The sequence below is a fragment of the Anoplophora glabripennis genome, unplaced genomic scaffold (genome assembly GCF_000390285.2).
Source record: "Anoplophora glabripennis isolate ALB-LARVAE unplaced genomic scaffold, Agla_2.0 scaffold491, whole genome shotgun sequence".
NCBI lineage: Eukaryota > Metazoa > Arthropoda > Insecta > Coleoptera > Cerambycidae > Anoplophora > Anoplophora glabripennis.
In genome coordinates this window covers 178,354-202,801 of record NW_019416602.1, presented here as the reverse complement: position 1 = coordinate 202,801, position 24,448 = coordinate 178,354, and the positions used below count along the sequence as shown (strand labels likewise).

General features: G+C 32.5%; 1 protein-coding gene across 1 annotated transcript; it reads left to right on the top strand.

Annotated features, from left to right (window-relative positions):
* The first annotated feature begins 1,074 nt into the window (after positions 1–1,074).
* On the top strand, positions 1,075–24,159 carry LOC108912035 (ras-related and estrogen-regulated growth inhibitor-like protein). The gene is made up of 5 exons (XM_018717181.1): positions 1,075–1,241; positions 8,165–8,243; positions 10,450–10,506; positions 20,263–20,519; positions 23,013–24,159. The coding sequence occupies exons 2-5, from the start codon at positions 8,168–8,170 to the stop codon at positions 23,328–23,330; spliced, it is 708 nt and encodes a 235-aa protein (XP_018572697.1). The 5' UTR covers positions 1,075–1,241; positions 8,165–8,167; the 3' UTR covers positions 23,331–24,159.
* Positions 24,160–24,448: the final 289 nt, after the last annotated feature.

Here is a 24,448-nt window from a genome sequence, read left to right as displayed (position 1 = left end):
GCCTAATTCTACAGAAGGCATATCATAAATCAAATTGTTTATATGTATTTCAAATCATCTTAAATTAAACTCGTTGAAATCCAAAGCTTTTTATTTTGGCGACAGGATGCATCCTATTAAACATACAGTGCCGATGGCATTTAAACAACTAGGTTTTGTTATATTTATGTAATCGCAAAATTTTAAATACTTAAATACTTAGAAATCATTATTAATATTTAAGATCTAAACTAGAACAGGGGCATTTAATATTGTAATAAGTATCATCTGCTTTTAAAGCAGATGATACTTATCCTCATCAAGATATAGAAAATTCAATGCTTTTAAATAGATTTGAGGTATTATCACTAGAGTTCAGGCGATTTATATTGTATACAATTTTGTATATATTTTGGCAAAATGGAAGTGATTGTAGTAGCTAGATTAAAAGGTAGAACACATAATACTTATAGTTGATGCTCAAAAGACCACTTGGCGCTTATTCGAACACCTATTTGTATCATGTACAATAATTTTAAGAGTATATTTAGTGATTTTTAAGAATTTTCTGTGTTAAGTTAAACCTGTTTGAAATAAATGATTATATTATTTTATTATGTTCTTCGTATAAGATACCTCTACCAAATAAGGCCTTGTAATAAAATAAATCTATCAAAAATACATGCGTCATTCCTGAAGAATATTCTAATAATTATATAATGACTCAATGCTTAAAATGACTTCAATTGGAGCAGGCACCTTAGTTTAATGTTCGACGTCTGTTTCCTCTTCTTTGTCAGCTCGCAAAAAGCTTGCCTAACAGATACTGCTCCATTCATATTATCCTAGTCCCTTCCGTCTAGTAATCTGACTCAGCTCGCTGACAGTTAAGATCCATTAATGAAATACCATGCACACAGGCCATATGGTTCTGGTCAGATATGAGGAACGCCAGCGTTTCCATGTGGATAGACCGCTTACCTTGACACATGTTTGCCAACATGCAACACAGGGGACGCTATCTCACGTTTCCATGGCGATGCGAGTTAATATATACATCGGCGTCGCGACGCTGATCCATTCAGTAGGCTCGCTTTCGCCATCCTAGCCAACCACCACCAGAACCACAGGTTACGACATCAGCTGTGCCGCGCGTTGACAAATTTTGCGTATTTTTTTTTCTGTGAAGGGACTGTTCCGTTCAAAGCTTAAAAATTCTGTTGTGTAGAGTGCCCAGTGGGTTTTTCACTGACTTCATTAATGTAAGTACTAGATTTGTGGCCGCTAGTGAGGTGTATTTTGCTTTGCAAATTTTGTTGGATAACCACTGCAATACGTACGTTATAAGCATAATATCTAAGATAAAAAATCTGATAACTCATAGAAATTGTGAATTTTATTATTTAAATATTTTAAATTCAAATATCTGTTGAGAGCACAAGTAATATAGTTTCATAGAAAAAAAAACCAAATGTAGCTGTTTTCCTAAATGTATTTTCAGACAATGTATATTGCAATTTGCAAAATCCTACAAAAAATGTAAATATTAACCAACAATGGTTGTTTACATCTTATAGTCCTCTTATGTGTTAAATGTAATGTCATACTTAAAACTTAAAACATAAAAGTGAAGATTTAGATAAATATAAATCTTATTATCAAAATCTTTGTTGAATTGAATGAATATAGAATCAATTCCGTCCCCTTACGAAAACATAGTGGCTTGAAAATGACCACCAATTATTTATTACTAATGAAAATACATCAAACAGAGCTGTGATGTATATTGTCACATAGAAATAAATGTTTCTAAACACTAAGTACAACTATTTAAGATCTCCAATGAATTGGTGGTCATCATAAAATTAAAACAAGAATAAAAAATAAATAAATAGAAATATAAAATTTACTGTACTATTAAACTGAGTCATTAACAAGAAATATATACAAATGCATAGAACCTATTACATCTTAAATAGTCACCTTTGATGTTTAGAAATATTTATGGTTAAATTTGCATGTTCCAAAAAAATTTACATTTTTCTTTATTATAAAAAAGGGGTTCTACCATCTATTAAACCCAATTTTTTATCATTCTAAATACGAGTTACCAATACGTGAACCAAATTTAGTACTGACTGGTTTAACTGGTTTAGAAGATAGATATTTAATAGAAGGTAAGTATTTAAAACAACCATTGTCAATAGGTCATGTCCAAGCTTTTATATTCTCGTAAAGGATCACAATAGACCCCTAGCTCATTTGAATATTTTATATTAATTTTGACCAAGAAACTCCCTGTTTGACAGATGAATTAGGGAAGGCCCTGTAGATAATATAATTTTTGTGCATACAGATACTTTAGGCAGTATTAATAAAACAATTTTCTAAATATTTTTTATATAAAGTAATTTACTATGAGAGCTAAGAATGATAATAATTTTAATTTAATTTCAAAGAATGTTGAACGGAAATTTAATTTTGCAAGACTTGATACTGACTAAACTACACCAAAAAAGCTTTTTTCTCGAAACAGTCATAGAATTCGCAAGCTAAAATAGCAAATGTGTGACAGAATCATATGGCAATGTCATTTTTCCTGAATAATTAGTTTTTGAGTCATGCGTCTTTTATTAATTGAGATACGTTATTCATTTTATTCCAAAATTTTAAAATTAAATACGTAAATAGTAATAAAAATAGAGAAATTACTGATAATATGAGTAGATAACCATCAACCCCTACCTGTCTCTTTAGGGAAAACTGAGAACATATCCGGAGAAATACGGAAAAAGATAAACGTCTTATTTCAAATATTAGTCATCGATATGAAGCCGTTTGTGTCCAGTGATAATATTCCTTGTACTTATTTGTTATTTTGTTCTTTTTAAACTTTTATAATAAATTGGTTGCACTTTAATTTGGTTGTCTCAATTAATAATTGAGAGATATTAATTTAAAAACAAACTGTTAAAAAAAGAAATTCGAAGTATACATTCGTTATTGTAATTTCTATTAAATATCATTAAAATCAGATTAACCTTGCGCTAGGAAAATAACCTTTACACTTTCCGAGATATCTTACGAAAAAATTTAGCTATAAAGCTAAACTTAATATTCTAGATATACAGGGTGTAAGAAGTTTGACTGCCATTACTTCAACACGAGATAGAGTAATCATAAACGAACAAAAAAGTTGAACATTACAGGGACGTAATATTAACAGTTTTCAAAATCTAGCGAGTATTAATATTGGGGAGTTTCATCACAACGTGACAACAGCGCTTAACCTACTGTTACACAGAATGTTACGGAAATAATGTAAACAACTATTATTGTGAAACATTTAGTAAATTTCAAGACAATTGTTTTCCAGTTTCTAAATAAATAAAATAAAATGTATCGATTTTGTAGGACGAAGATAGTGTTGTGCTTATATTTTAGCTCGAATTGTAGTAATTATGAATCTCTTAAAACAGAAACTTAACTTTTAATCAAATTATGAATTTGAAAAATGTGTAACTAAAGTACCCAAACATTCTAGTCGTCCAAATAATCATATGTATTAAAAATATTAGATACTTACCAAAAAGCAAAATTCAGTAATTTTTAAACGCGCAAGTGCAAAACAAACTACAACATATGCATAAAATTAGCACCACCATTTTCGATGCACACACGACAACTTCGAGTCCAATTTTCGCGCACTCGCTGGAAAAAACCTCAAGAAAAGAAAATACTGGTACGCAAAAACACTCAGACACGGTTCAATTCCAGATACCAATTCAATTGCGTATTGCAGGACAGCTTAGTACCTCGTCACAGAACCTCGTGTTAATCACGTGTTGTCACATTGCTCGATATGAATTTTATCGAATTTTAAATTTATTACAACGCTAATTATTTATGTCAATATTCCTTAATTAATCGAACTTTTGTACACCAAGTTGGAGATTTTGATAATTTTTTTCTCGGAAATGGTTGAGTTTAGGACCCATGTCATATAAGGTTTTTTGTTTATTTTAATGTATTCTATCGTCTGTTAAAATGAAGGCAGTCAAACTTCTAACACCCTGTATAGGCTGATGCCTGAAATCATCCTATTTGTTTAAGTTTTTAAAACGATGTCTTTACTTTTATTTTAGTAGAAATACTATATGTTGTATTAAATATGGAATAGACACAACTCAAAGGAATATGTTATGACTTATTTGGCCTCGATTAAAAAAAAAATAAAGAAAAAGCTGTTCACATTTTCTATTTGAACACTATTATTTTATCGCAACATCCAAAATATATTAATTCTTATTAGGTTACCATTTTAATATACCATAATTAATTATAGACATAATTCTTATTAAAAAAATACGACCATTAATTTTTATCATTTTCATACATTTAAAATTTTGGTGAAGGCGCTGGTGAAAACACGCCCTTTCAAACAATAAGCCTAGTATATCATCTGCAAAGTATATTTTCTCCATTTCTAGATGTTTTCCTCCTCCAGAAAACGCCTCACCTTCATTAATATTTATAGAGACCTAAATTATTGTTATGATTACACATGCATAAGTAGGCGGTTAAGTGTAGCTGTGCGCTCACCCGCGTTGTTTACGTATAAACAATTATAATTTTCCTATTACACGGCTAAAATCAATTTAGCCCAGATAACAGTCGACCCACACGTCAATATTCACTGACTGAGAGATGAACTTCGATCGATGTTATTTAATTTGCGGTGTTTCATTTGAAATTTAAACGATACGGAAAGTTCGTAGGTGAAACAGCATCAAAAGAATTTCCTTAATACTACATTGGGACTTGGGATAACGGCTTATTTAATTTCCCGTAACCTACATTCAGTTTCATTAAAAAAAGTACATTTTACAACTTTAATCTGCGAAGCTGCAGATACTTTTCCAGATCTCTTGTTACACACTACTGAACTATTGTTGGTGAGCTAAATACGCTGACATCTATCGGTGGCACTAAAATACTAGTAACAAAAATGTCTGTTCTATATAAACTGTTATATAAACGAATGTAGATAATAATAAACGATGAAAGGAATAAAGCAAGGGTTCAAACAATTCTACACAAACAACTAAAAATCACTGTGTCCGCTTCCTGTGACTTTTACAAAAAAAAAAAAACAAATGAAACCGCCAGCTCCGAACGATGCCTTAATGTGCCACTTCCGCATTTCCCGGCTAATGCCCGTGATTTATTCACTCTTATTTTCATAGCCACGGTGATTTAATCCGGCATACGGAGCGCTAGGCGTAGTGGTTTTGTTTCGGCATCGAAACGTCTTGGAATGGGAGACCGGCATTCCAACGAGGCTATTTCTGATCCTAGCGAGACGCAGCAGGCGCCCAAAGTGGGCGATAGGATCCACTGTGTCGTCGCGAACGTTTTAATAAGACGCTATTCGATTGTTTTCACACAGTCATGGATTGTTCGAGACCGCTGCTTTACAACCACAAACGTATTATTGTTTTACTGTAATGACTAAAAAATTGATCTGTAGCAGGATTCGAATCACCAGCTAAATCGCTGACAACCGCAGCTCCTATTACTGTGTTACTAGATATTATAATATAACTTTACCTAACATAGTCGTCTTAGTAATGTAGACTTAAAATTATACTAATATAAATTATATATAGGGCTTTAATTGACAGACTGATATTGAGATGAATCGTAAGTTCGAAACGGTATATGTCTGGTGGTATGGCTGACGAGAGGCATTAGCCGTTCGAGATATTAGTCCGCATAGCAGTTTTTTTCCAAAATCATCAATTTAAAGTAAAACTATCTGAATTATTAAGCATATTTTAAAAAATATCGGTTTTCTTTCACATACCTACTTCATAAAGGAAAGCTTACAAAGGAGAAGAACTTGGGAGAGGAAGTGTTATCAAACTAATGTGACTTTTAATAATGAATCTAAATTAGCGTGATTTATCTTTCCGTCACTTGCCGACAGTCCCCGTTAACAAGCGAGCCGTCGAGTGATGTTAAAGAATTATCCGCCCGCTAAAAATAATGCCTAAAAATAATTAAACACGACTTTATGCAGGTACAGACTCTTTCGACTCAAAACACATGCCGGCGCATATAAAAATAATCGAACAACGGAGATTTTCCACGACGAAAACACCGTAAACGTCAAATAAAAAATTACGCCGGCTTCGAAGGACCTGTTTCTGTTCCTCTGGCGCCAATTTTTTTATTTACGACCATTCGGATTGCCAAAACGGACGCTGGGTTCCTAAAATATTTCCCACGGGTGCGTTGACAAATTATGGTACGGCGAACAGCAGCCTATTAATAGTGTTGTTAATAAGACGCCGGCAGGATGAAGTGGATAAATATGATATAATCAAAGAAATCCAGAGATCCATGCAAGGTCGTCTAATTCCGTTAAATTTAATTTTAGCGGCTTCTGCTAATAATAAATAAGTGATAATAAGACATGAAAAGATCTGGTCATAAAAGTAGGTATGTAGAAAGAGAAAAACGGGTCTTGAATTTTCAAGAAAAAGGAATATTAAAATAACAAATAATATTTAAGTAATAAATTCATTAAAAAAAGAATGAACGGGCTGTTTTGACTTATGTTGTCCTCAATACCCAGAATACCTCACATCTACAAAGATCTATTCATTTTTAAATCTCATATATAAATTTTAAAATAAATCGAATACATATTATAATTTCTATTAATTATTTTAATTTAATTATTTCTAAATCAAGCGAAACTTTTTGTTATAATTTCCTCAGAATTGACGAGGAATGGAGACAAATCTTTTCGACGACTAAAAATTGACAATGAACTGTAACAAAATCCCAAATTTCAATTGAACAAAAAAAAGGGTACCGAACTTTCACGTGAATTTTATAAAATGTATCACGCGGACTTAACAGAAGACAAACTGAATTTTTAATTAAAGAATTTCAGTACAATCGGACACGTGCTTCGAAAAAATTAATTTCGCTGATTGAGATGATCCGAAATACTTATCTGTGGCGTATTTATTGATTTGAACCATTCGTCGAACTCTACGCTGAATTGTTTGCATTATTATACACAGAATTACAAAATGAGTTTTGTCGGAATGGGCTAATTTTAGCAGATATCTATCGAATTATGATTCGCGTAATATCTGACGTATTTTTCTCTGTTTTACGCACTGCCGTAATCATGATTTTATCACGAAGAATATTCATGATCGGTGCCTACTTCAGAAGCTTTTACCTGATAGTTTATCTTCAATCAGGAAATGGTTGACTGAAGTTAAATCTGGTGAACAGATATGAATGCGATAGATTTTCCACGTGTGCGGAAATCAGCGGAAGTATTAGATATTGATTTTTTGATACTATAAATAATCACTGGGGAATAATAGAAGCTAAAAGTATTTTACTGTTACATATTCAAAATGAAGGAATATAGACATAAGACAACTCGCAAAAGTCTTTCAATCTACACCTACTCACATGAAATGTTTGTTTGCAACTCTTTGAGTTGCCATGACATACTCAAAAAGACAGGAAATAACACAACGCGAGTTAAACAATCGTTAAATGATAAAATTGTTTCGCATAGTAGTAATTTCATTAAAACATTTTCATTCATCAGACTGGTTGTAATTGAACGGAAGTATTAAATAATTTAGGTTTATAGCCTGTGTAATCTTTGTAGTTGAAACGGTTAAATCAGTTTTATGGCACCAATTTTATGCATTGGGATCTGTATTGCAAAGCACTCATACATTTTTCGCGAAAGATATATATATTTATACTACCCCAGTTAAACAATGAAAGAAAGAGAAAGTAAGGTGCAAAATACACCTATAAATATTTTTAGTACGTAATTAATTGTTGTTTGCTTTAGATTTGTTTAAATTGAAACCAGTTGAGGTTTGCTAAAATCTTCCGGAGATATCTGGAAAGTGTAAATACACGTATAGAAACCAGTAGAAAATATACACAAATTGATAAAATGTGTATTGTCCCATTCATAAGGTTTTGTATAAATTACTGTATTTATCCGATGAAACAGATGCTTTATCACTGATCACTGATGTACTAGATGTAGGCAATAGAATTACTCACTATCTATATTTTGAACTGACTAATAGTACCAGTTACGTTATATAAATATTTTTCTTTTTTCCAGAAAATGAAAACCGAAGATAAGAATAATATGCCAAAAGTTCGCATCGCAGTCATCGGAAAGTCAAATGTGGGGAAGTCAGGTAAGAAAAAAATTATGCTTAAGTAATAGTTTTGGCAATAATATTAAAATATTATTGTCAATATTAGAGATTTCGTCATTAAAACTTTTGCTATTGGTAAAATATCGGTAGACCGAAATACGTATATAACAGCCATTTACTGCTACTAAATTTGTTTCCTGTGGGCCGTAAGAGCAAGTGATTTCGTTCAAGGCTGACATATTTCAGATTTTCCTTGAACTGCCTTAAACCTCAGAGCATTTCTAAAAGAGAAAGCCACGAGTATCCCTTGTCTGTTCTTTTTTAAACCAATAAAAATAGATTTATGGGGACTTGGTAAACACCACTGTCGAAAGTTTAACTTTGGGAGATGAGAGACCGAGACGTGTTTTGAACACTTTAAGAATTTCATTTATTTGTTTGATTAGTTTTTAGAGGTAATCTTACATTAGGCAAAGACTGAATCAGAAGAATTTATTGAGCTTATTACGATTAATATTATAAGGAGCTGAAAACAAGTTTTTATAAATTAATTTTAAAATGATAGGTATAGCATACAAAACGATGGGATATTCTTTCTTGGCGTACTATAGGTACATATACTAACGTTAAAGATAGTAACATTCAATACGAAATAGGCTAGTGGTAGTAGGTCTTGTAAAAGACCAGATATAGGAATAATATTTGGTTTATCTATAAGGGACCTATATGTTTGCTCTTTTCAATAGTACCTACTATCCACACAGTACAAATAATTGTTATATAATAAACACGGAATATTCACCACGTCATAAATAAAAAAAATATAATCTATCTGAGGGCTTAGTTTTTATGGTAGGTAGTTTAATATTTGAGAATTTATGATACTCCTACATAGGTGAAAATGGTATTTGCTTTCTTTAGCTTGTTCGGCATAACACTATAATTAAAATAACGCCTAAAATGAATACCAGTTAATATTTTTTTAGATTAGGTGCGTATATGAAAAAAATGTAACAAAACTAATAACTTTTTGGATTTGAATACTGTCTGAAATGAATTTTATAAATAATTTAAGTAACTGTTAGAAAGCATTCACTAAGATGGAATATAAATATGTTTATAATGTATGTTTTATGTTTCTATAATAAGCGGAATGTACAAAATATTAAGACGCTAAAAGAAGTATTAGGTACTGAAAATAAAAAATGTATCAGTAAAATATTGAATAATTATGAAGTTATGTTGAATTATGAAGTTATGAAGGGTTAAACAAACAAAACGTTCTGTCTAGGTGGAAAGGATGTATAACTCACTTAAAACAAACATTTGGGAACAAAATCTATGTTTTCCTTAAGATTTTTTCGATTTTCCTACACATTCACGCCATTACATAAAACAAAACAAGCTACTCATTACTTTGACAGTAACACAAGGACGTTATAATTAAAGTTGCACCAAAAATATACTCCTTAAATTTCTAGAGCCAATAACATCGTCCAGATTTATTGCAATCGCCACTGATGTTATTGTTACCTTTCTATTTATATTTTGACTAGAATTCTTCACATCACCTTTCACGATAGTGATCAGCATGGTTAATATTGCGTCTGTTTATATCTAAATGCAGTGTTTTGATGAATTGCGTCGAGTAATATAAATCAAACCGTTTGATGGTACTTATCTACCCTTAACCTAATTCCTGATTTAAACATGCGTCAAACATATAACTACAGCAAATTGTCTGATAGAAGTGTTATTTATTTACCACATTTGATTAGAATCCTTGATGCATATCACAAATAAATTGTATGTTATTCAGTACCCAGTAAATAAACCCTTGATGTTTTGATATTTACGTCAGTTTCAAAATTATTGTCAACAATAACATTAAATTACAGTTATTTGGTACATTTATTTGATTTGTTTTAATATTTATAAAAGTTTTCATTTCTCACAATCCTCGTTTAGAAAAGACAACCGGTTTCGATGTGTTATAAACCCCTTTTTCGACCGCTGACCCACAAAGGTTTATCGAGAGTGAATCTTGACCTATCGTATTATTCGGTAATTTCTTTTTCGGTTTTCTGTCTTTATTAGGCCTTCCGAATACGTGGTTGAAATTAAAGACATTATGACTAAATCACCCTGTATTATTGGGAGAAACAGACTTTTTTAAATCTTAAATCACATTCTTTGTACTCGGATGTCACTAATTTATTATTAATTATTTTATTTTTATTTTCAGCTTTGACTGTTCGCTATCTGACCCGACGTTTTATTGGAGAATACAGGAGTAATACAGGTGAGAATAGAATAAAAAAATAGATGTGTCAGTAAAAAAATAAGCATGTAATCACAATATTGCGTTCGAAGACACTTTTTAGGTTGTGTACTAAATAGACGAGTTTTCTAACATGAAAAAAAAACTGCAAGGGAAAATTTATTTATACAATCAAATAGTGTATAGAATTAATTTCAAATGTAATAAACATATTTATTAAATCCGACATTTTCCAGGCATCATTACGTGTATTTACGCCTCTACGAAACATGTCTTCTGGAATTGACAGGAAAAGTTTTATTATAATCGGGAATATTATCGAAGCCTGTGATGAATTCTGGTAAACAGGATCTTGTATCTGACAAAACAACTTTTTATAACCTGAAATAATGAGTTGCGCATATTTTTTTGTTGTTGACTTCGAAGGGTATTCCAAATTCCATTATCCACTATTTAATGTTGATAAGACGCATCAATGCCATTTGGTATTTATTAAAGCTCGCTTTATAAATAATGTTATCAACATAAATATTTTTCGTAGTTTTAGCCTCCATGTGTGAGCAAATAGTTTATATCGGGAAACATTTTTTTAAATGAGTGCTATACTATGGAAAGCGTATACCTAGTCAAGGACAATATTGAAATATTAAAAAATGTACATAAATCATCATAACTATACATTTTATTTTACAAAACGCAAGAGACCATAGATATTAGATAATTTTTTGCTATTGCTGAATACACGTAAGATGCAAAAATTCATTTAAAGATATCCGAGCTGCTGCCTCGCTAGCGACAGCTTTTTATTTTTAATATTTTCCAGTCTGCTAGAGCTGTCGCGCAAACAGCTAATATAATTACGGTCCAAAAAAATTGACTACGTAATTCTACTCTCTTTAACCGGGCCAATATTCGTTCTAAATTTATCGCCGTGCAAAAAGAATAACTTTCACGTAGAAAATTTTCCAAGGTTCGAAAAATATATCAATCGAATATCTTGTTATACGTTTTTTCTTCAAAAGAGCTAAATTGTCTAATCCTTGGTCACAGAAAAGTTTTGTTATTTTTGAAATCGAAAACAATGGAAGTTTTTTTATAATACAATTTATCTGTATTTGTACCCAATGAGAAATAAAAATAAATTTAATTTTAGAATAAAATTTTCAAATACTTAAATAAGCTTTCGTAAAAATGAAAAATGTAGGTATTGTTTATATTCTTTTAAGTAAAAAATGTAAATTAAAAATAAATAAAGTGGAAAACAAAAAGCTTTGTCTTTCCCAAAATTTTGAGAAATCTCAACATATTTAAAAAAGTGTTAACCTTTATAGATATAGACCATGTAATTGCTTTTGTGTACAATATTTGACATTTTTTTAGCAAAAATCACTAGCAAAGTAATATTCTCCGAAAACAATTTACCTTTATGATTTATTAGTGACATTACATTGACATTGACATTTATTAGTGACATTTATCGGTTGATAGCCGCACGGTTTAAGGCGTCAGTACTTGAATCGATGTGTGCTATCTGCCCGGGTTTCGAATCCTGCGGCCGGTAGACCGTAGATTAGCTATGCTTGTACGGAGGATTGGCACCCTCTGTGCAGGTATGGTAGGGTGGAAGAATGTTGGCTTGGGTCAATGTGAGAGATTGACACCGGTTGGCATTTGACCACCCCCCTAATTAATGAGGTTTTCCAGGTTTCCCTCATTCCTGCACTGAATGGTGGTTAGGGCCTACCAACATAAGTCGTTCCTGGGCGCAAATACGGCCTGCTTAATAATAATATGCCGCCTCCTCTCCCGCACGTCATTGACTTCTGGGCTAATTCTCGTAGTTAGAATGAGGAGTAGAGATATTATTATTATTATTATTATTATTATTATTATTATTATTATATTTTTGTGTACCTAATTCTTTAAATTTAAAAAAAATGTGATATTTTCATTATTGCATCGAAGTTTAACATAAGCTAGACTTCCGATCGTCACAACATAGCTGCCAATATCATTTTGCGTATGAATATCCGTACAATTTCAGTAGTAGTAAACAATGTACTTCACATATGAATGTACCCAAAATTGTGAGATCTACGTACGTCATTCGCGGGCGTTATTTTTAAAAAATGAATGGCAGCGTTAGCACGGATTCGAACATTGAGCTCATTTGTTTGGTATTGTAGCACTTCCAGAAATGGTTTCCTTCATTTTCACCAGCGCTGGAATTCCATTGTAATACTGAAAAGTATTTTGGAGGATTAATTGACTTTTATCGCTACTCTATTAACAGCTGTATAACTTTCAATAAACATCCGGTCATTTTTATTGCAAATATTTTTACGAGCTGTTTTGATTCGAAACTTTGTAATTTGTAATTCAATTTACATTTTTTAATTTTTTGATCAGCCAGCTTGGTTTCCACAAAAGTACGCATTTACAATGAGTATAGTGCAGAGTGCAAAAATTGGCATAAGCCGGAATATATGACGTTATTTGAGTTAATTATACTTATATTACGAATTATTTTGAAAATGGCTGCGGATTCTTCAATTATATACTATAATATTTGGTAAAGTTCGCACTAGTATATTAACTCTATTTAAAATCAATGAGCAATATGAGGAACATACGAATTTATTGCTGTGAAAAGCAGCCAAATCGCGTCAGCGTTAGTAATCTTCTGTTATAGCAAAAATAAGTACATAAAATCAATACATTTGCCATACGTAAATGTAGGTAGGAATACGTGATTGTTGATAATTCCCCATCTTTGACGAATTGTTCAACAACTACAATATATTGCCCAATTTTTTAATCAAATTTAAAGATATTGAATTGAGTTTTAAATTGAAAGAAATGTTAGAGTCGTAACAATTGGAATTTATAATTAAATAAATATTAAAAATTACTAAACCTGATCAAAACGTATTGGCAAATAAATTAGAACAGTTCTATCGCCTTCAATTTATTGAAAATAGAAAATTTAGGCGCTTTTCTGCTTATTACATGTGCATATACAATATAAGCTGACCAATTTTTTGATCAATTTATTGGGTCAAAAATTGGGAAAAGTTGACAGTTTTAACATTTTTTGGGGGATAAGAACCAAGTCAAATAGTAAGGAATATTATATTTGAAATTTGAAAAAGTATTCTCTGGTTATTTGCAAGACCTGTATAGTACAAATAAAATTATGTAAATGTTGATTGTATCTACAAGTGACGAACATGCAGAATAAAGATGAATGAATGGCTATAGAAAGGCACGAATAAATAATTTCTTTTAGCTCATATAGTTATTATCATTCTTGTAGTATATTTTGTTTATTACATATTTGTTGACAGTGAAAATAAACTCGTCAGTACTTACATAACTGTGTTTGAACGACTTCTAATAAAATATAAGTTACACAACATGCATATTATCAATCACAATTCTTTTTTGTTCCATTTAGACGATTTAGATCGAGGTATACGTTTCACGAATATTTTCTTTCTTAAAAACACATCAATAATCAATATTTATTTACAAATATTAAAAAAATTGTTTAGTAAAAGCCTTAGTCATTGAATAAGTTTAATGGTGATTCACTACTACTATATTTTCCTAATTCAAGTAAGGCCATATTATTAACTTCAGCAACGTGAAATAAAGTGTTTTAGTTTTTATTGTCAGTTAGTTTCATGTTTCACACCAAAAATTTCAACCCCGCATCAGGACGGAATGTTAGTATTCGGTACAAGAAACCTATATTTTAAATTTTACGTTACAGTCGGTACAGTAGTTACGGTTTCCAGCACGGATTTTCGACAGTTCCCAAATAATTTAGACTTAATCATTCGGTCGCACTGAGGTTTACTGTTTATTTCGAGAAAACATAAACTAACACGATCTCCCATCTAAAAATAGTAATTTTCCGTTAAGTAACACTAACCGTGCATTTTGTACGCATCCCAATAAATTCCCCAGCCGAAATATCAATTTGTAGAGAAATTTGCCGTCGTGACAAATGGCAGACATCTAACTTGAATCATATTCTAATTAACGGGTTACGGAGCCTCATTTACTTCGACAGTGGAATCCAGGAAGATTATTATTTTCTGTTAAAATAGTCGACCTCCCTAAATTGTTTCTGAAGGCTCTCCAGCCCACACATGCGGGTTCACTTACTCACTGCAGTTCATTGATTCCTATGCGTCCTTTGGCAGCTTTTTGTTTAACCAACATGATTTTTAATAATCTTATTTTGTACGTGTGATGCAACAGGCATTCACAGGGCATTCGTCATCGATCACTCATTTTGCAAGTCGTGATTAACAGAGCTACATGATTCACTTAAGAACGGTCAAAATTTTTACTAAATCTGTTACATCTTGATTTAGATTCCTTCTAAAGGCTATCTCAAAAGAAAGGCAGGATTTCATATGAGCAAAAAGGTTTTATTAATTAAAAAGTTGCCATTAAATATGATAGAGGATATCAGACAGATGTCCTCTGCGACCCATTTGCTATACTCGACTTCTTTAAAGAAAAATCTGTATAACGCTTTTGCATACCTGTTGCTGAATTTCGTTGATAACTCTTCGAATTTCTGCCTTCAATCAGGAATGGCATTCATTTGAGCAGAATAAACTTTGGACTTTACGAATCCCCACATGAAAAAGTTGCATGGCGTAAGATCGCATGATCTTGGTGGCCAAGTTACTTCACTATTACGTGAGATGAGTCGTCTATTAAATATCTGTCATTATGTAGCGTATGGCAGGCGGCATCATCCTGCTGGAACCACATGCCATCCAAATGAGGAAACAAGAAGTTCAATAGCATCTTTCGATATCGTTCTCCATTGACAGTCACTGGGATTTCAGCCTCAGTTTCAAAAAAGATCACCAGTACGAGATCGACCTGTCTTTTTATTGTTTTCAACCGAACCTGTTTGTTCAAATTTGGCAACTAACCTTTCCAGTTTCTTTTGGGGCGTTCCTACTACCAAAAATTCCACTATTTTGAGCACAGTCTCAGCTACACACTCTCCGTATTTGAAATGAATTTTCACAATCTTCGCTCATTCATCGTACAGCGCTCCATTTTGTCTAACAGCATCGTGTCTACTACAACATGTAACCCTTAACAATGCTACCAATTCTTCGGAATGAAAATCAATTCAAATCCTGCGTTACTTTTGAGACACCCTATATTTTGGAAATAATGAAGAGTATTTTACCTTTCAAATTGGTTAAAAATAACCTCTTTGACATGTATTGAATAATATTCAGTAAAGTATTTTAATGAAATGTCATGCATAAGCTCATAAATCAACGCAGAGTAATTTCATTTTAAAGTGACTTGTTAGTGTAAAATTACCTAGACCTAGATCAGAACAGTTATAAACTACAGTGCCCCTTCGATTCTTTCAGTCATTCTAAATTCTAAAGAACTTAAAATCGTTAATCTTCGAAATAGCTTCATATATTTTATTAAGCTGTCTTCCAGAAGGAAATTTATGTAATTAATGACAAGAACCTATATTTATTCGACCTGGTTCACTTAGGAGCATGCATGTACATCCTAGCAAAGCTTGGATACCTGCCCCTTTTAAATTAGAACAGTGGAGATGCCACAGTGTACAGGTAGATCAATAGTGTGATGCATATTTCTGACAAAGTAAAACTAGTAGAACTATACTTTCATAATACTTTTTAATTTCTCGTTTGTAATAGCTTCCATACGCCGAGGTACGAAATGAAAGCGTTGACAATGTTAATATATCAAAATCATCTTTACTCAAATTGATTTGGCATTTAATTTCTGACCTAAATATTTATGTGGGAAACAAGCGATGAAATTCGACAAAAATTATTTATTTAGCGCACGCCACATGATACATTTTTTCTGGCAGGTGTTGAGGCGTTACGATGTAGTATGGAATATTTCTTGATAAGAAACTGTTTCGATCAAAGTTATCTAAAAAGAATAATTTGAAAAGAAAAACCTGTTTGAGGTGCATGTATATACTCAGTAAATTAGAGACGTTACGTGCTTTACAAGTCTTTCATTTACGAACGTGGGAGCAATTTGTTTTTCGACCAGTTTATTTTGTGTGTTGCTTAAATTCGTCTTGGCACAACGTTAAATTCTTTTATTGACCAGATCACATCAGTTTACATTGTTTACATGAGTGTCGGCTTAGGGTTTGATCCAAAATTAGGCAGCGAATAATGTAAAAAATTGAAACTAGCTGCAAATCATTGTTTCCTTTCAATTTTACCTTTGCTAGAATGCACTTCATGGAAAGATTCATACTTTTTATAAAAACACTGATTGTATTCGTCCATTTAAAAATTTCTTGGGACGACACTGGCTGCTTCTCATATTCCAGACATATTGTTATTTTTTAAACATTTCCTAACATAAGCTGTTTAAACGAAAAATTTCGTAGTTTGTTTGAAATATTCACACAATCTTTTCTCATTAAAAAAATAAGGCCACATATATCTGAAACTTTTTTTTAGCCAGCGTCGATTGATCTGTTACTTGAGTTCATACGATGAGACCTAACTTTATTAAATTTCTATGGCCCAGACTTATTTTGACAAAAATTAATAAGAAGATTTTTTTAACGAGAGATGAGGAATGTTTCCAAACTGGGCTAATGAGATAAAGTTGTGTCTGGGTCTGAGTAAAAAAAGCCGTCGACGTAGGCAGCAGCTCCAGAAAAAAGACAAATAGCAGCAGGTTTTAATAAGCACCTTTATATTTGATTTTCAAGAACACCTCCATATCTCTCCAGATAATTATGTATATAGAAGACTTGAAAATGTCTATGTTGTCTTTGTTAGGTTTGTCGGAAAATCAGATTCAGCTAAAGAATCATGTCTTTATGTCCCATTTTTTTGATACACATTCAAAAGGAAAGGAAAATTTTCATCTAAACACTCTCATATGGTTGATTACTCAGTCATATTCAGAATGTAAGGTTCTTCAATACAGTTTCCGATATATGCACATTCTTAACATAGTTCCTAATCATGACTAAAATGAGCTTCAGAGTACGACAAATAGTAAGTATTCAAAGTATGCAAGTCTGTAATTCCGTGGCCACTGTATCTTAGCGCTCGTCTGAGCAGTTATTAATAGAATGTCGCTAATGACTGTCGCGAGAACAAGTTATTTACTGTGTAGATTTTGAAATATATTATAAAAGCAGCATTTAAGTGTTTCGCATTTTTGCTGTCAACTTCCGTATTTCAGATGGAAATTTTTGGCAGTCGCCTGGAAAATTAATTTCGTAACGCAATATTGATAACAACATGCCACGATTTATAAAACACGGATAATTTCTTTAAATTTAGGCGCGGGATTAAGGAGAAGCAAGGTTACGGCATTTATCCTCGGCTACAATGTAAACTAAGTGACATATTTTCATATAACAAGTATATCAAGTAGTTAAAACTATGTAAATAAAATGTGTTTGGGAATATAGACGTACAAGAAACAGTATTAAAGTGTTTAGGCAACACATAATACACTCGTGTGTTGAATAGAATACTAGGGTCATTTAAATTGTTCAATTCTACATTTCCACAATTTCTGTAATTGCTTCTTTGTAATTGGATCAAATCATAACTGAAAACATGTTGAAATGCCTTCCTCCTCGTGTTGTGGTAAATGTGGGAAGCACTTCTAATTATTTTCCTGACATATCAAAAAACAGTTCGAGTCTGACTTGAGGAATAATAACAAGGATGATAGTTATCCTTATTAAATCCGTATTTATAGCTGGAGCATGAAAAAGGAATATAACTGGAACATCGGGAAAGATAATAAGTCGTAAAGCTGGAAAATAGGGTAATAGTGGGCACGTGGCAGTAAATATCAAATTTCGGCAAAACGACCCACATAAAATTTGATTTTGCTCGGTTTTTCGACTTGTGACCTACTTTTATCTAATTTTATATTGTCATTAACAATATCTGTTCCAATAATGTAGATTTATAAGGTATTTAATATTTAATTTTTTGAAATTTTTTTTATAAATTTGATCATTTTTATTTCTTTACTGACAATTAATACATAAAATTAAACTATTTAGATCAAGTTGCTTTTATACAATTTTGCTTTCTTAAAAAGTTACGGATCTTCGAAAAATTTTTTAAGTTATGTCAATGATATTTGGTATGGGAGATTTCTGGGGTAGTCAACGGTACTTACTTTTTACTTAAAACATAGAGGTCATCAAGGATCATCTCTGGAACAGGTTCTTGGTTTTTCACTATTATTTTTTTTTGATACATATTTTTTTGAGAAAATGACAGCAATAGTGGCAAAATGTTCTAAATAATACAAACAAGTACATACTCACAGACTTGCCATAAAGAGTGAGTTAAATTAGTTTAGTTTAACGCTAAAAACTTGACTTTGACTAATAGATATAGAAGAAAATTAAAATCCAGTTCAAGAAATATGGGATGAACAAATATTGAAGGAAACGAAGTGTTTTTTTTTTGTTTAACATTTTAACGAATATTTAGTGGTAACTTTTTAATTTAATTAATATACGCGGAAATGTAGATTGTATATATAACGGCTGTTTCAATAAGGAAGTATCCATATAAAATTCATCCCTCCTTCCCCGGGGGCTTTGTATAGCACATGGCTCTGATTTAATTAAATTTATGACTTCTTTCAGCGATATTCTACGTGCGGTTTCCAAATTAATATCCTAAATGTACGTTTATCCGCAAATCGCTGCTCCTCACGGTTCTCCGTAACCTTTCGCCAAACTTTCTAATTACTTGATGTCTGAAGAAAATTAAATTACGGCTCTATAACTTTCAGGTTCAAACTTTTGGGGTCAACATACAAATAAATTACGGCATCCGAAAACTCTTTAGCATAATACACACTTCTGACGAAGTTCATCCCTTTTTCACTGTCGAAAAATATTAAAAGTGACTTTCATAACTCTCGACCGTATCAAATTTAATTGGAGACTGTCTCAAAAAATACTTCTAATTCACATTAAATGCCCCTTAACAGACACATCCTCGATTTTTCTTTCAAACTACGTTCTGCGATTGAAAAAGTTTTATTAAAAAAGCGTCTCTGGAAAGGGGAGACCTTCCTTCGTTTGTAGGTTCCTGAACCCAATTTCTTCGGGGTTAAAAGTTTCATATTAAATTGGGGATTTACCCAGTCAGATGATGAATGCAGAATAATAGCAAAAGTTCCAAATTTGTAACTTTTTCATGTATGTGAATATAGGAGAATTAAAAGAGGTATGCTCCAGTGTCATTTTCAGATGCTTTTGTTCTTTCTGTTATTCTTTTCACTTCTGTCTAGATTCTATTAGGTTAAGAGGATAACAAGATTAATATTAAATCGCATTTATAGTCTTTTTATTACTGCTATTATTATTATTATTTCCATCATTTTTTTTATTGTCGTAGTTTTTAAAAATAAAATTTACGAGGATATAACTACAGTAACAAGTTATATTGGAGTTTATAAACAATTTCTATTGTAATTGGGAGAAGAACAGTGACTAACAAATAAGACTATTCCTTCTTTGTTTATTACATACCAGTCATTCCTGTTTTCAATGAAAAATATTTACAAAATTTATAATACATATTTTCTTCCAGTTTTTATATTTTCTTCCATTTCATATGAACGCTTGTCTATCTTGTACTACTAGTGTCTAAAATAAAGTAAATTTGTCAAATGTATATGCTCCATATGAATTTTGAATAAAATTGATATTATTTTTTCCAGATCTTCTATATCGTCAAACACTCAACGTCAACAACTCTGCCTTGGAAGTCGAAATTGTCGACGTCTGCAGCTGCGACATCAAGACGTTCCCAGAAGAGGCCATCTACTGGGCCGACGCTTGCGTCGTGGTCTACGACATCACTTGCAGAGGGTCCTTCACCCAAGCCACCGACATGCTTCAGAGAGTATTGCAATTGAGGAACCAAATGCCTACGGTGCTACTAGGAAATAAGGCCGATCTCGAGCACCTCAGACAGGTAGGCTGCGTTTAATTCCATTTAGAATCATTAAACAGTTGGTATTGTTGTTGTTATGGTGTATCTGCCACAGTTGAAGTCATACTCACCTTTAAGTCATTATAGTTCATTAAAAAAATGACCCAGTGTTGATATGCAGAATATCGTCTTCTTTTAATGAAAATTGGAAACAAGACAAAAGATTATTAAGGAAACAAATAAAATTAACTGTATTATGGAGAAAAGGTTCTAAATCCAGAAAGCCATCTTCGTTAAACAGATCCAACACATGTTTGGAATGTCTTTTACCTTCTTCGTCAACAAAACAATGACGATCTTTAGGCTGTATTTTGTTTTCTTCTTTCATAGAATATTTACTTTCTTTGATACACTGGTGGTAGTAAACAAATCTCTACACCGCCAATATAAAATAGTTTCATGGTAACCTCAAAAATCTTGGATAACATGACCACAAATGACTCGTCAGAAGAACTAGTCCATTTTAAAGATGCCCCGTTGTTAGTTCCAAAGTTATTTACTACTTTACTGTCTTTCTCTACGAAGCTAACATATAGACCTCCGATCTTGTGTAGTTTCACCTGGATTTCCCAAATGCGTTGTCCAATATGAAAAACAATGCAGCTAGATAAATCTTATCAGATTAAGAAACCCTGGCAAACGACAGATGTTGGAGAACATTCAAATCGTAATTGGAACACCGTTTCAAAACACTTAATCGTGTCCCAACCATAATTTTTCTCAAAGTGGGTTACCAAACCGCACATTTCATTAATAATTCTGTTTATATTGGACCGTTTAAGAGGCTGCGTTTCGGGAAAGGTAGATTGATTGCGAAACATTCGACGAGTTCAAAAGACCCCGATTCTGATATTTTTTTGTAAATAGTTGATGTAGGTCAGTGCAAGTGACGCTTAAAAATGTGATATATTCAATCTTTGTTTACTGATCTAATTCGAGATACCGATTCCGCGTCAGGTCATCGAATGTCAATGCTCGACCTTCAATCGTTTTCTTCGCTTAACCTTGGCAAGGAAATGTTTTCAGGGAAGTGTTTAGCGACAAGCCCAAAGTGAATTCGCTCTGGAAAATTCCTTCGGCTATTACTCACTCTGCGTTCTAAGGTCAGTGCTCGACTAAATATAAGAGCAATTATAGCGTTGCTTCGGAATCCCAAATAGAGGAGTTCCAGGCTGAAATAGGCGGTTAGGTAACCGAGGATTCCTCTGTGGATTTTTGCCGGGGAATGCGGCGTACATTCGTAATGTAAATGTTACATTCCCGAGATTTACATTAGCAAGTAAATAATTATGCATAGTTCTATTTTTAGGGGGTTCTGTATGAATTGCACATGGCACGATTAGAAAATGTTAAAAATAGTGCAACATTTCAGTCGGTTAATTTATTCCACACCTTCAAGCATTAAACAAGATATTTTTAAACAAAAAATATAAAAATGAAGCGTATACCTATGAACAGAGGCGTACACCAGGGAGAGGGAGGCGTAAGCAAAATGTTAACGTTAACAATTAAATATAGTTGATAGCTCATTCATACCTTTGTAGTAACCGAATGTAAAGCAGCAACTTAAATGGTCCAATGTTTCAAATAATCCAAGACGGGTTACTAAAATAAACCTATTCAAACGTTACGTTACCACCTTTTGTTCAATATTGACATTGTAATTCACAAACAAGTCTGAAGTAAACGAACAAGGGGCAATTCCGACCGCCAAGAAACGTCGATAGCATTCAAAGAAAGAGTTTCGCTCTATTGTCTTAATATTTCAAGGGTTTCATTTGAACACTGCAGACATAGGGGGATGAGACAATGCCTTATATGATTTGGTTGTACAGGGTGTCTCACTAAGTTCGGCCAGGTACGATATTAGAGAAATTATGGGACCTAGAGCTTCGGGAAAAATTTTTTTATGAATAAATCGATCAAGAGAAATCGTTGGAAATAATTTTCAAGTTCGTAGCTCGGCCGCTAGGGGGCGCAATCTACATACCAAAACATACAGTTGAATTTTTCTCAGAAATGTTTCCTGTTCGATTCAGGTATATTAAATAGTACAAATATGGATAGTCGGATTTATTGCGCACAACTTTTGTTATTGACAATTTGTTCTATCTCTCAACAGAAAGGGTGGGGGAAGCCCCTAAAGTCTGATCAGAAAAATGTATTTTTTTTAAAGATTGGTTCATCAAAAGCCCATAGTGTTTACCTCGTTGGAAAGGTCTTTTCACGTTTTATCTCGTGATGAATGCGTAATGTCATTTTATAGGTTAGTTTAAAGAGCATAAAAATAGCTACATTTTGACGCCAAAAAGAGTTCGATATATTTTTTGTTATCAAGTTATTTGCAAATTAGTGAGCAAAAAATAAATAATGATAATGAATTGAGGAACGCGACGCTAACGAAAAGCTAATTCAAACAAATCTTAAATAGGTAGCTCTTGTGACTTCATCTAAACGTTTTCTTTTTGTTTGCAGATCGAGGAAGTGGAAGGTCGCACCGTAGCCATCCAGAACAACTGTCAATTCTACGAAGTGTCGGTGGCAGAAAACTCCCCCGCCATCTACACTGCCTTCGACATGATCCTGAACGAATGCCGGTCGGTGCAGTCGACGCAGAAGACCCGGAAATTCTCCGTCTCGAAGATGATAGGAACGCTGATCGGCAACGCGAACAGCAAAGTAATACCGAACACGAATCAGGGCGGTACGGTGGTCGTCTGCCACAAGTCCGACTTGTACAAATCCAGAGTGCTTAGGAGGAGGCAGAACTTCACCGCGACCGCGTCCCTTTGACTATCGGCCAAGGAGGAGCTGGACGCTCGCTGAATTTGGAAGAATTTAGACTGTCGGGAGACAGTGGGAATTTTATAAATTTGGAATTATTGAGTTTCTCAGTTTTATGAGAGATGATGAGGATATTATTGTACATAAGATAAGATTTTTGAGGACTTCACTATCATACGAGTCATGTGATATATGAAACACGCTGTACATTTTCCCCAGGGGAATGGTTTGTTAGATATTTCGAATAAATTTAGGAACATCTAAGAAAAGGAAATTTTACGATTTTTTTCAAAACTTGCTCTATTTACTTTGGATCAGTTTAACTGTTTATGTTAAGATAAAAAAATTACTCTTTCACAAAGTAAAATTTTAAATTATTCAAGTAAATATTTCTATACTCTAATGGAAAACATCCTATCTTTAATTTAAAAGATCGGGAAGTGACGTCATCATATTCCAAAACATCCTTTCAATATGATGCAATAAAACAGTTGTTTTGACAAAATGCAATTATTATATAAGTTAGATAATAATTTTTATACCCTTTTCGATATGTATGTTAACAATATATATTTAATGATAATGTTAAAAAATAAACACAAAACTGTCTTTTCCATTAAAGAAAGTTAAATTGCGAACATGCAAGGTTTTATCTTGCATGGCAAGTTTTGTGTTTATCGTTTTATTTTTTAAATCCTATTTGTAGGTAATTGTATATTTAGTAGACCAAATATTTAATAATATTGTGTGTGCTAAAACTGGCTGTGATACAGAATTGATGTTTTTTGTATGTAAAATGCGAAAACATATTTATGTTGCATAAAGTTTATATATTTAATTACAGTGTTTTATTTATTACTCACACAAGAAAAAAAATAAAATCATTTGAAACGTAGATATACGCACCAACTTTACACAACACCAACTTGTGACAGTCTCAGTAATATCAAGTAAGTATGTATGTTAATTTTAAGCAAAATAATCATCATATTATACCAATAAATCTTGAAAACTCATTGACGAGTCAATATTTTCGAGTTTAATTAAATCTATGTCAACAGTGATGTATATTTTTAAAAGGCGATTCCCTAAACAACTTTATTACTTTGTTTCTGCTTATCAAAGGC

What these genes read in the sequence shown, in the direction of transcription:
- LOC108912035 (XM_018717181.1), top strand. Translation starts at nt 8,168, where the DNA reads ATGAAAACCGAAGATAAGAATAATATGCCAAAAGTTCGCATCGCAGTC. An exon ending in AGAATACAGGAGTAATACAG is followed by an intron (nt 10,507 to 20,262) that starts GTGAGAATAGAA and finishes TATTTTTTCCAG; the next exon opens with ATCTTCTATATCGTCAAACA. An exon ending in ATCTCGAGCACCTCAGACAG is followed by an intron (nt 20,520 to 23,012) that starts GTAGGCTGCGTT and finishes TTTTGTTTGCAG; the next exon opens with ATCGAGGAAGTGGAAGGTCG.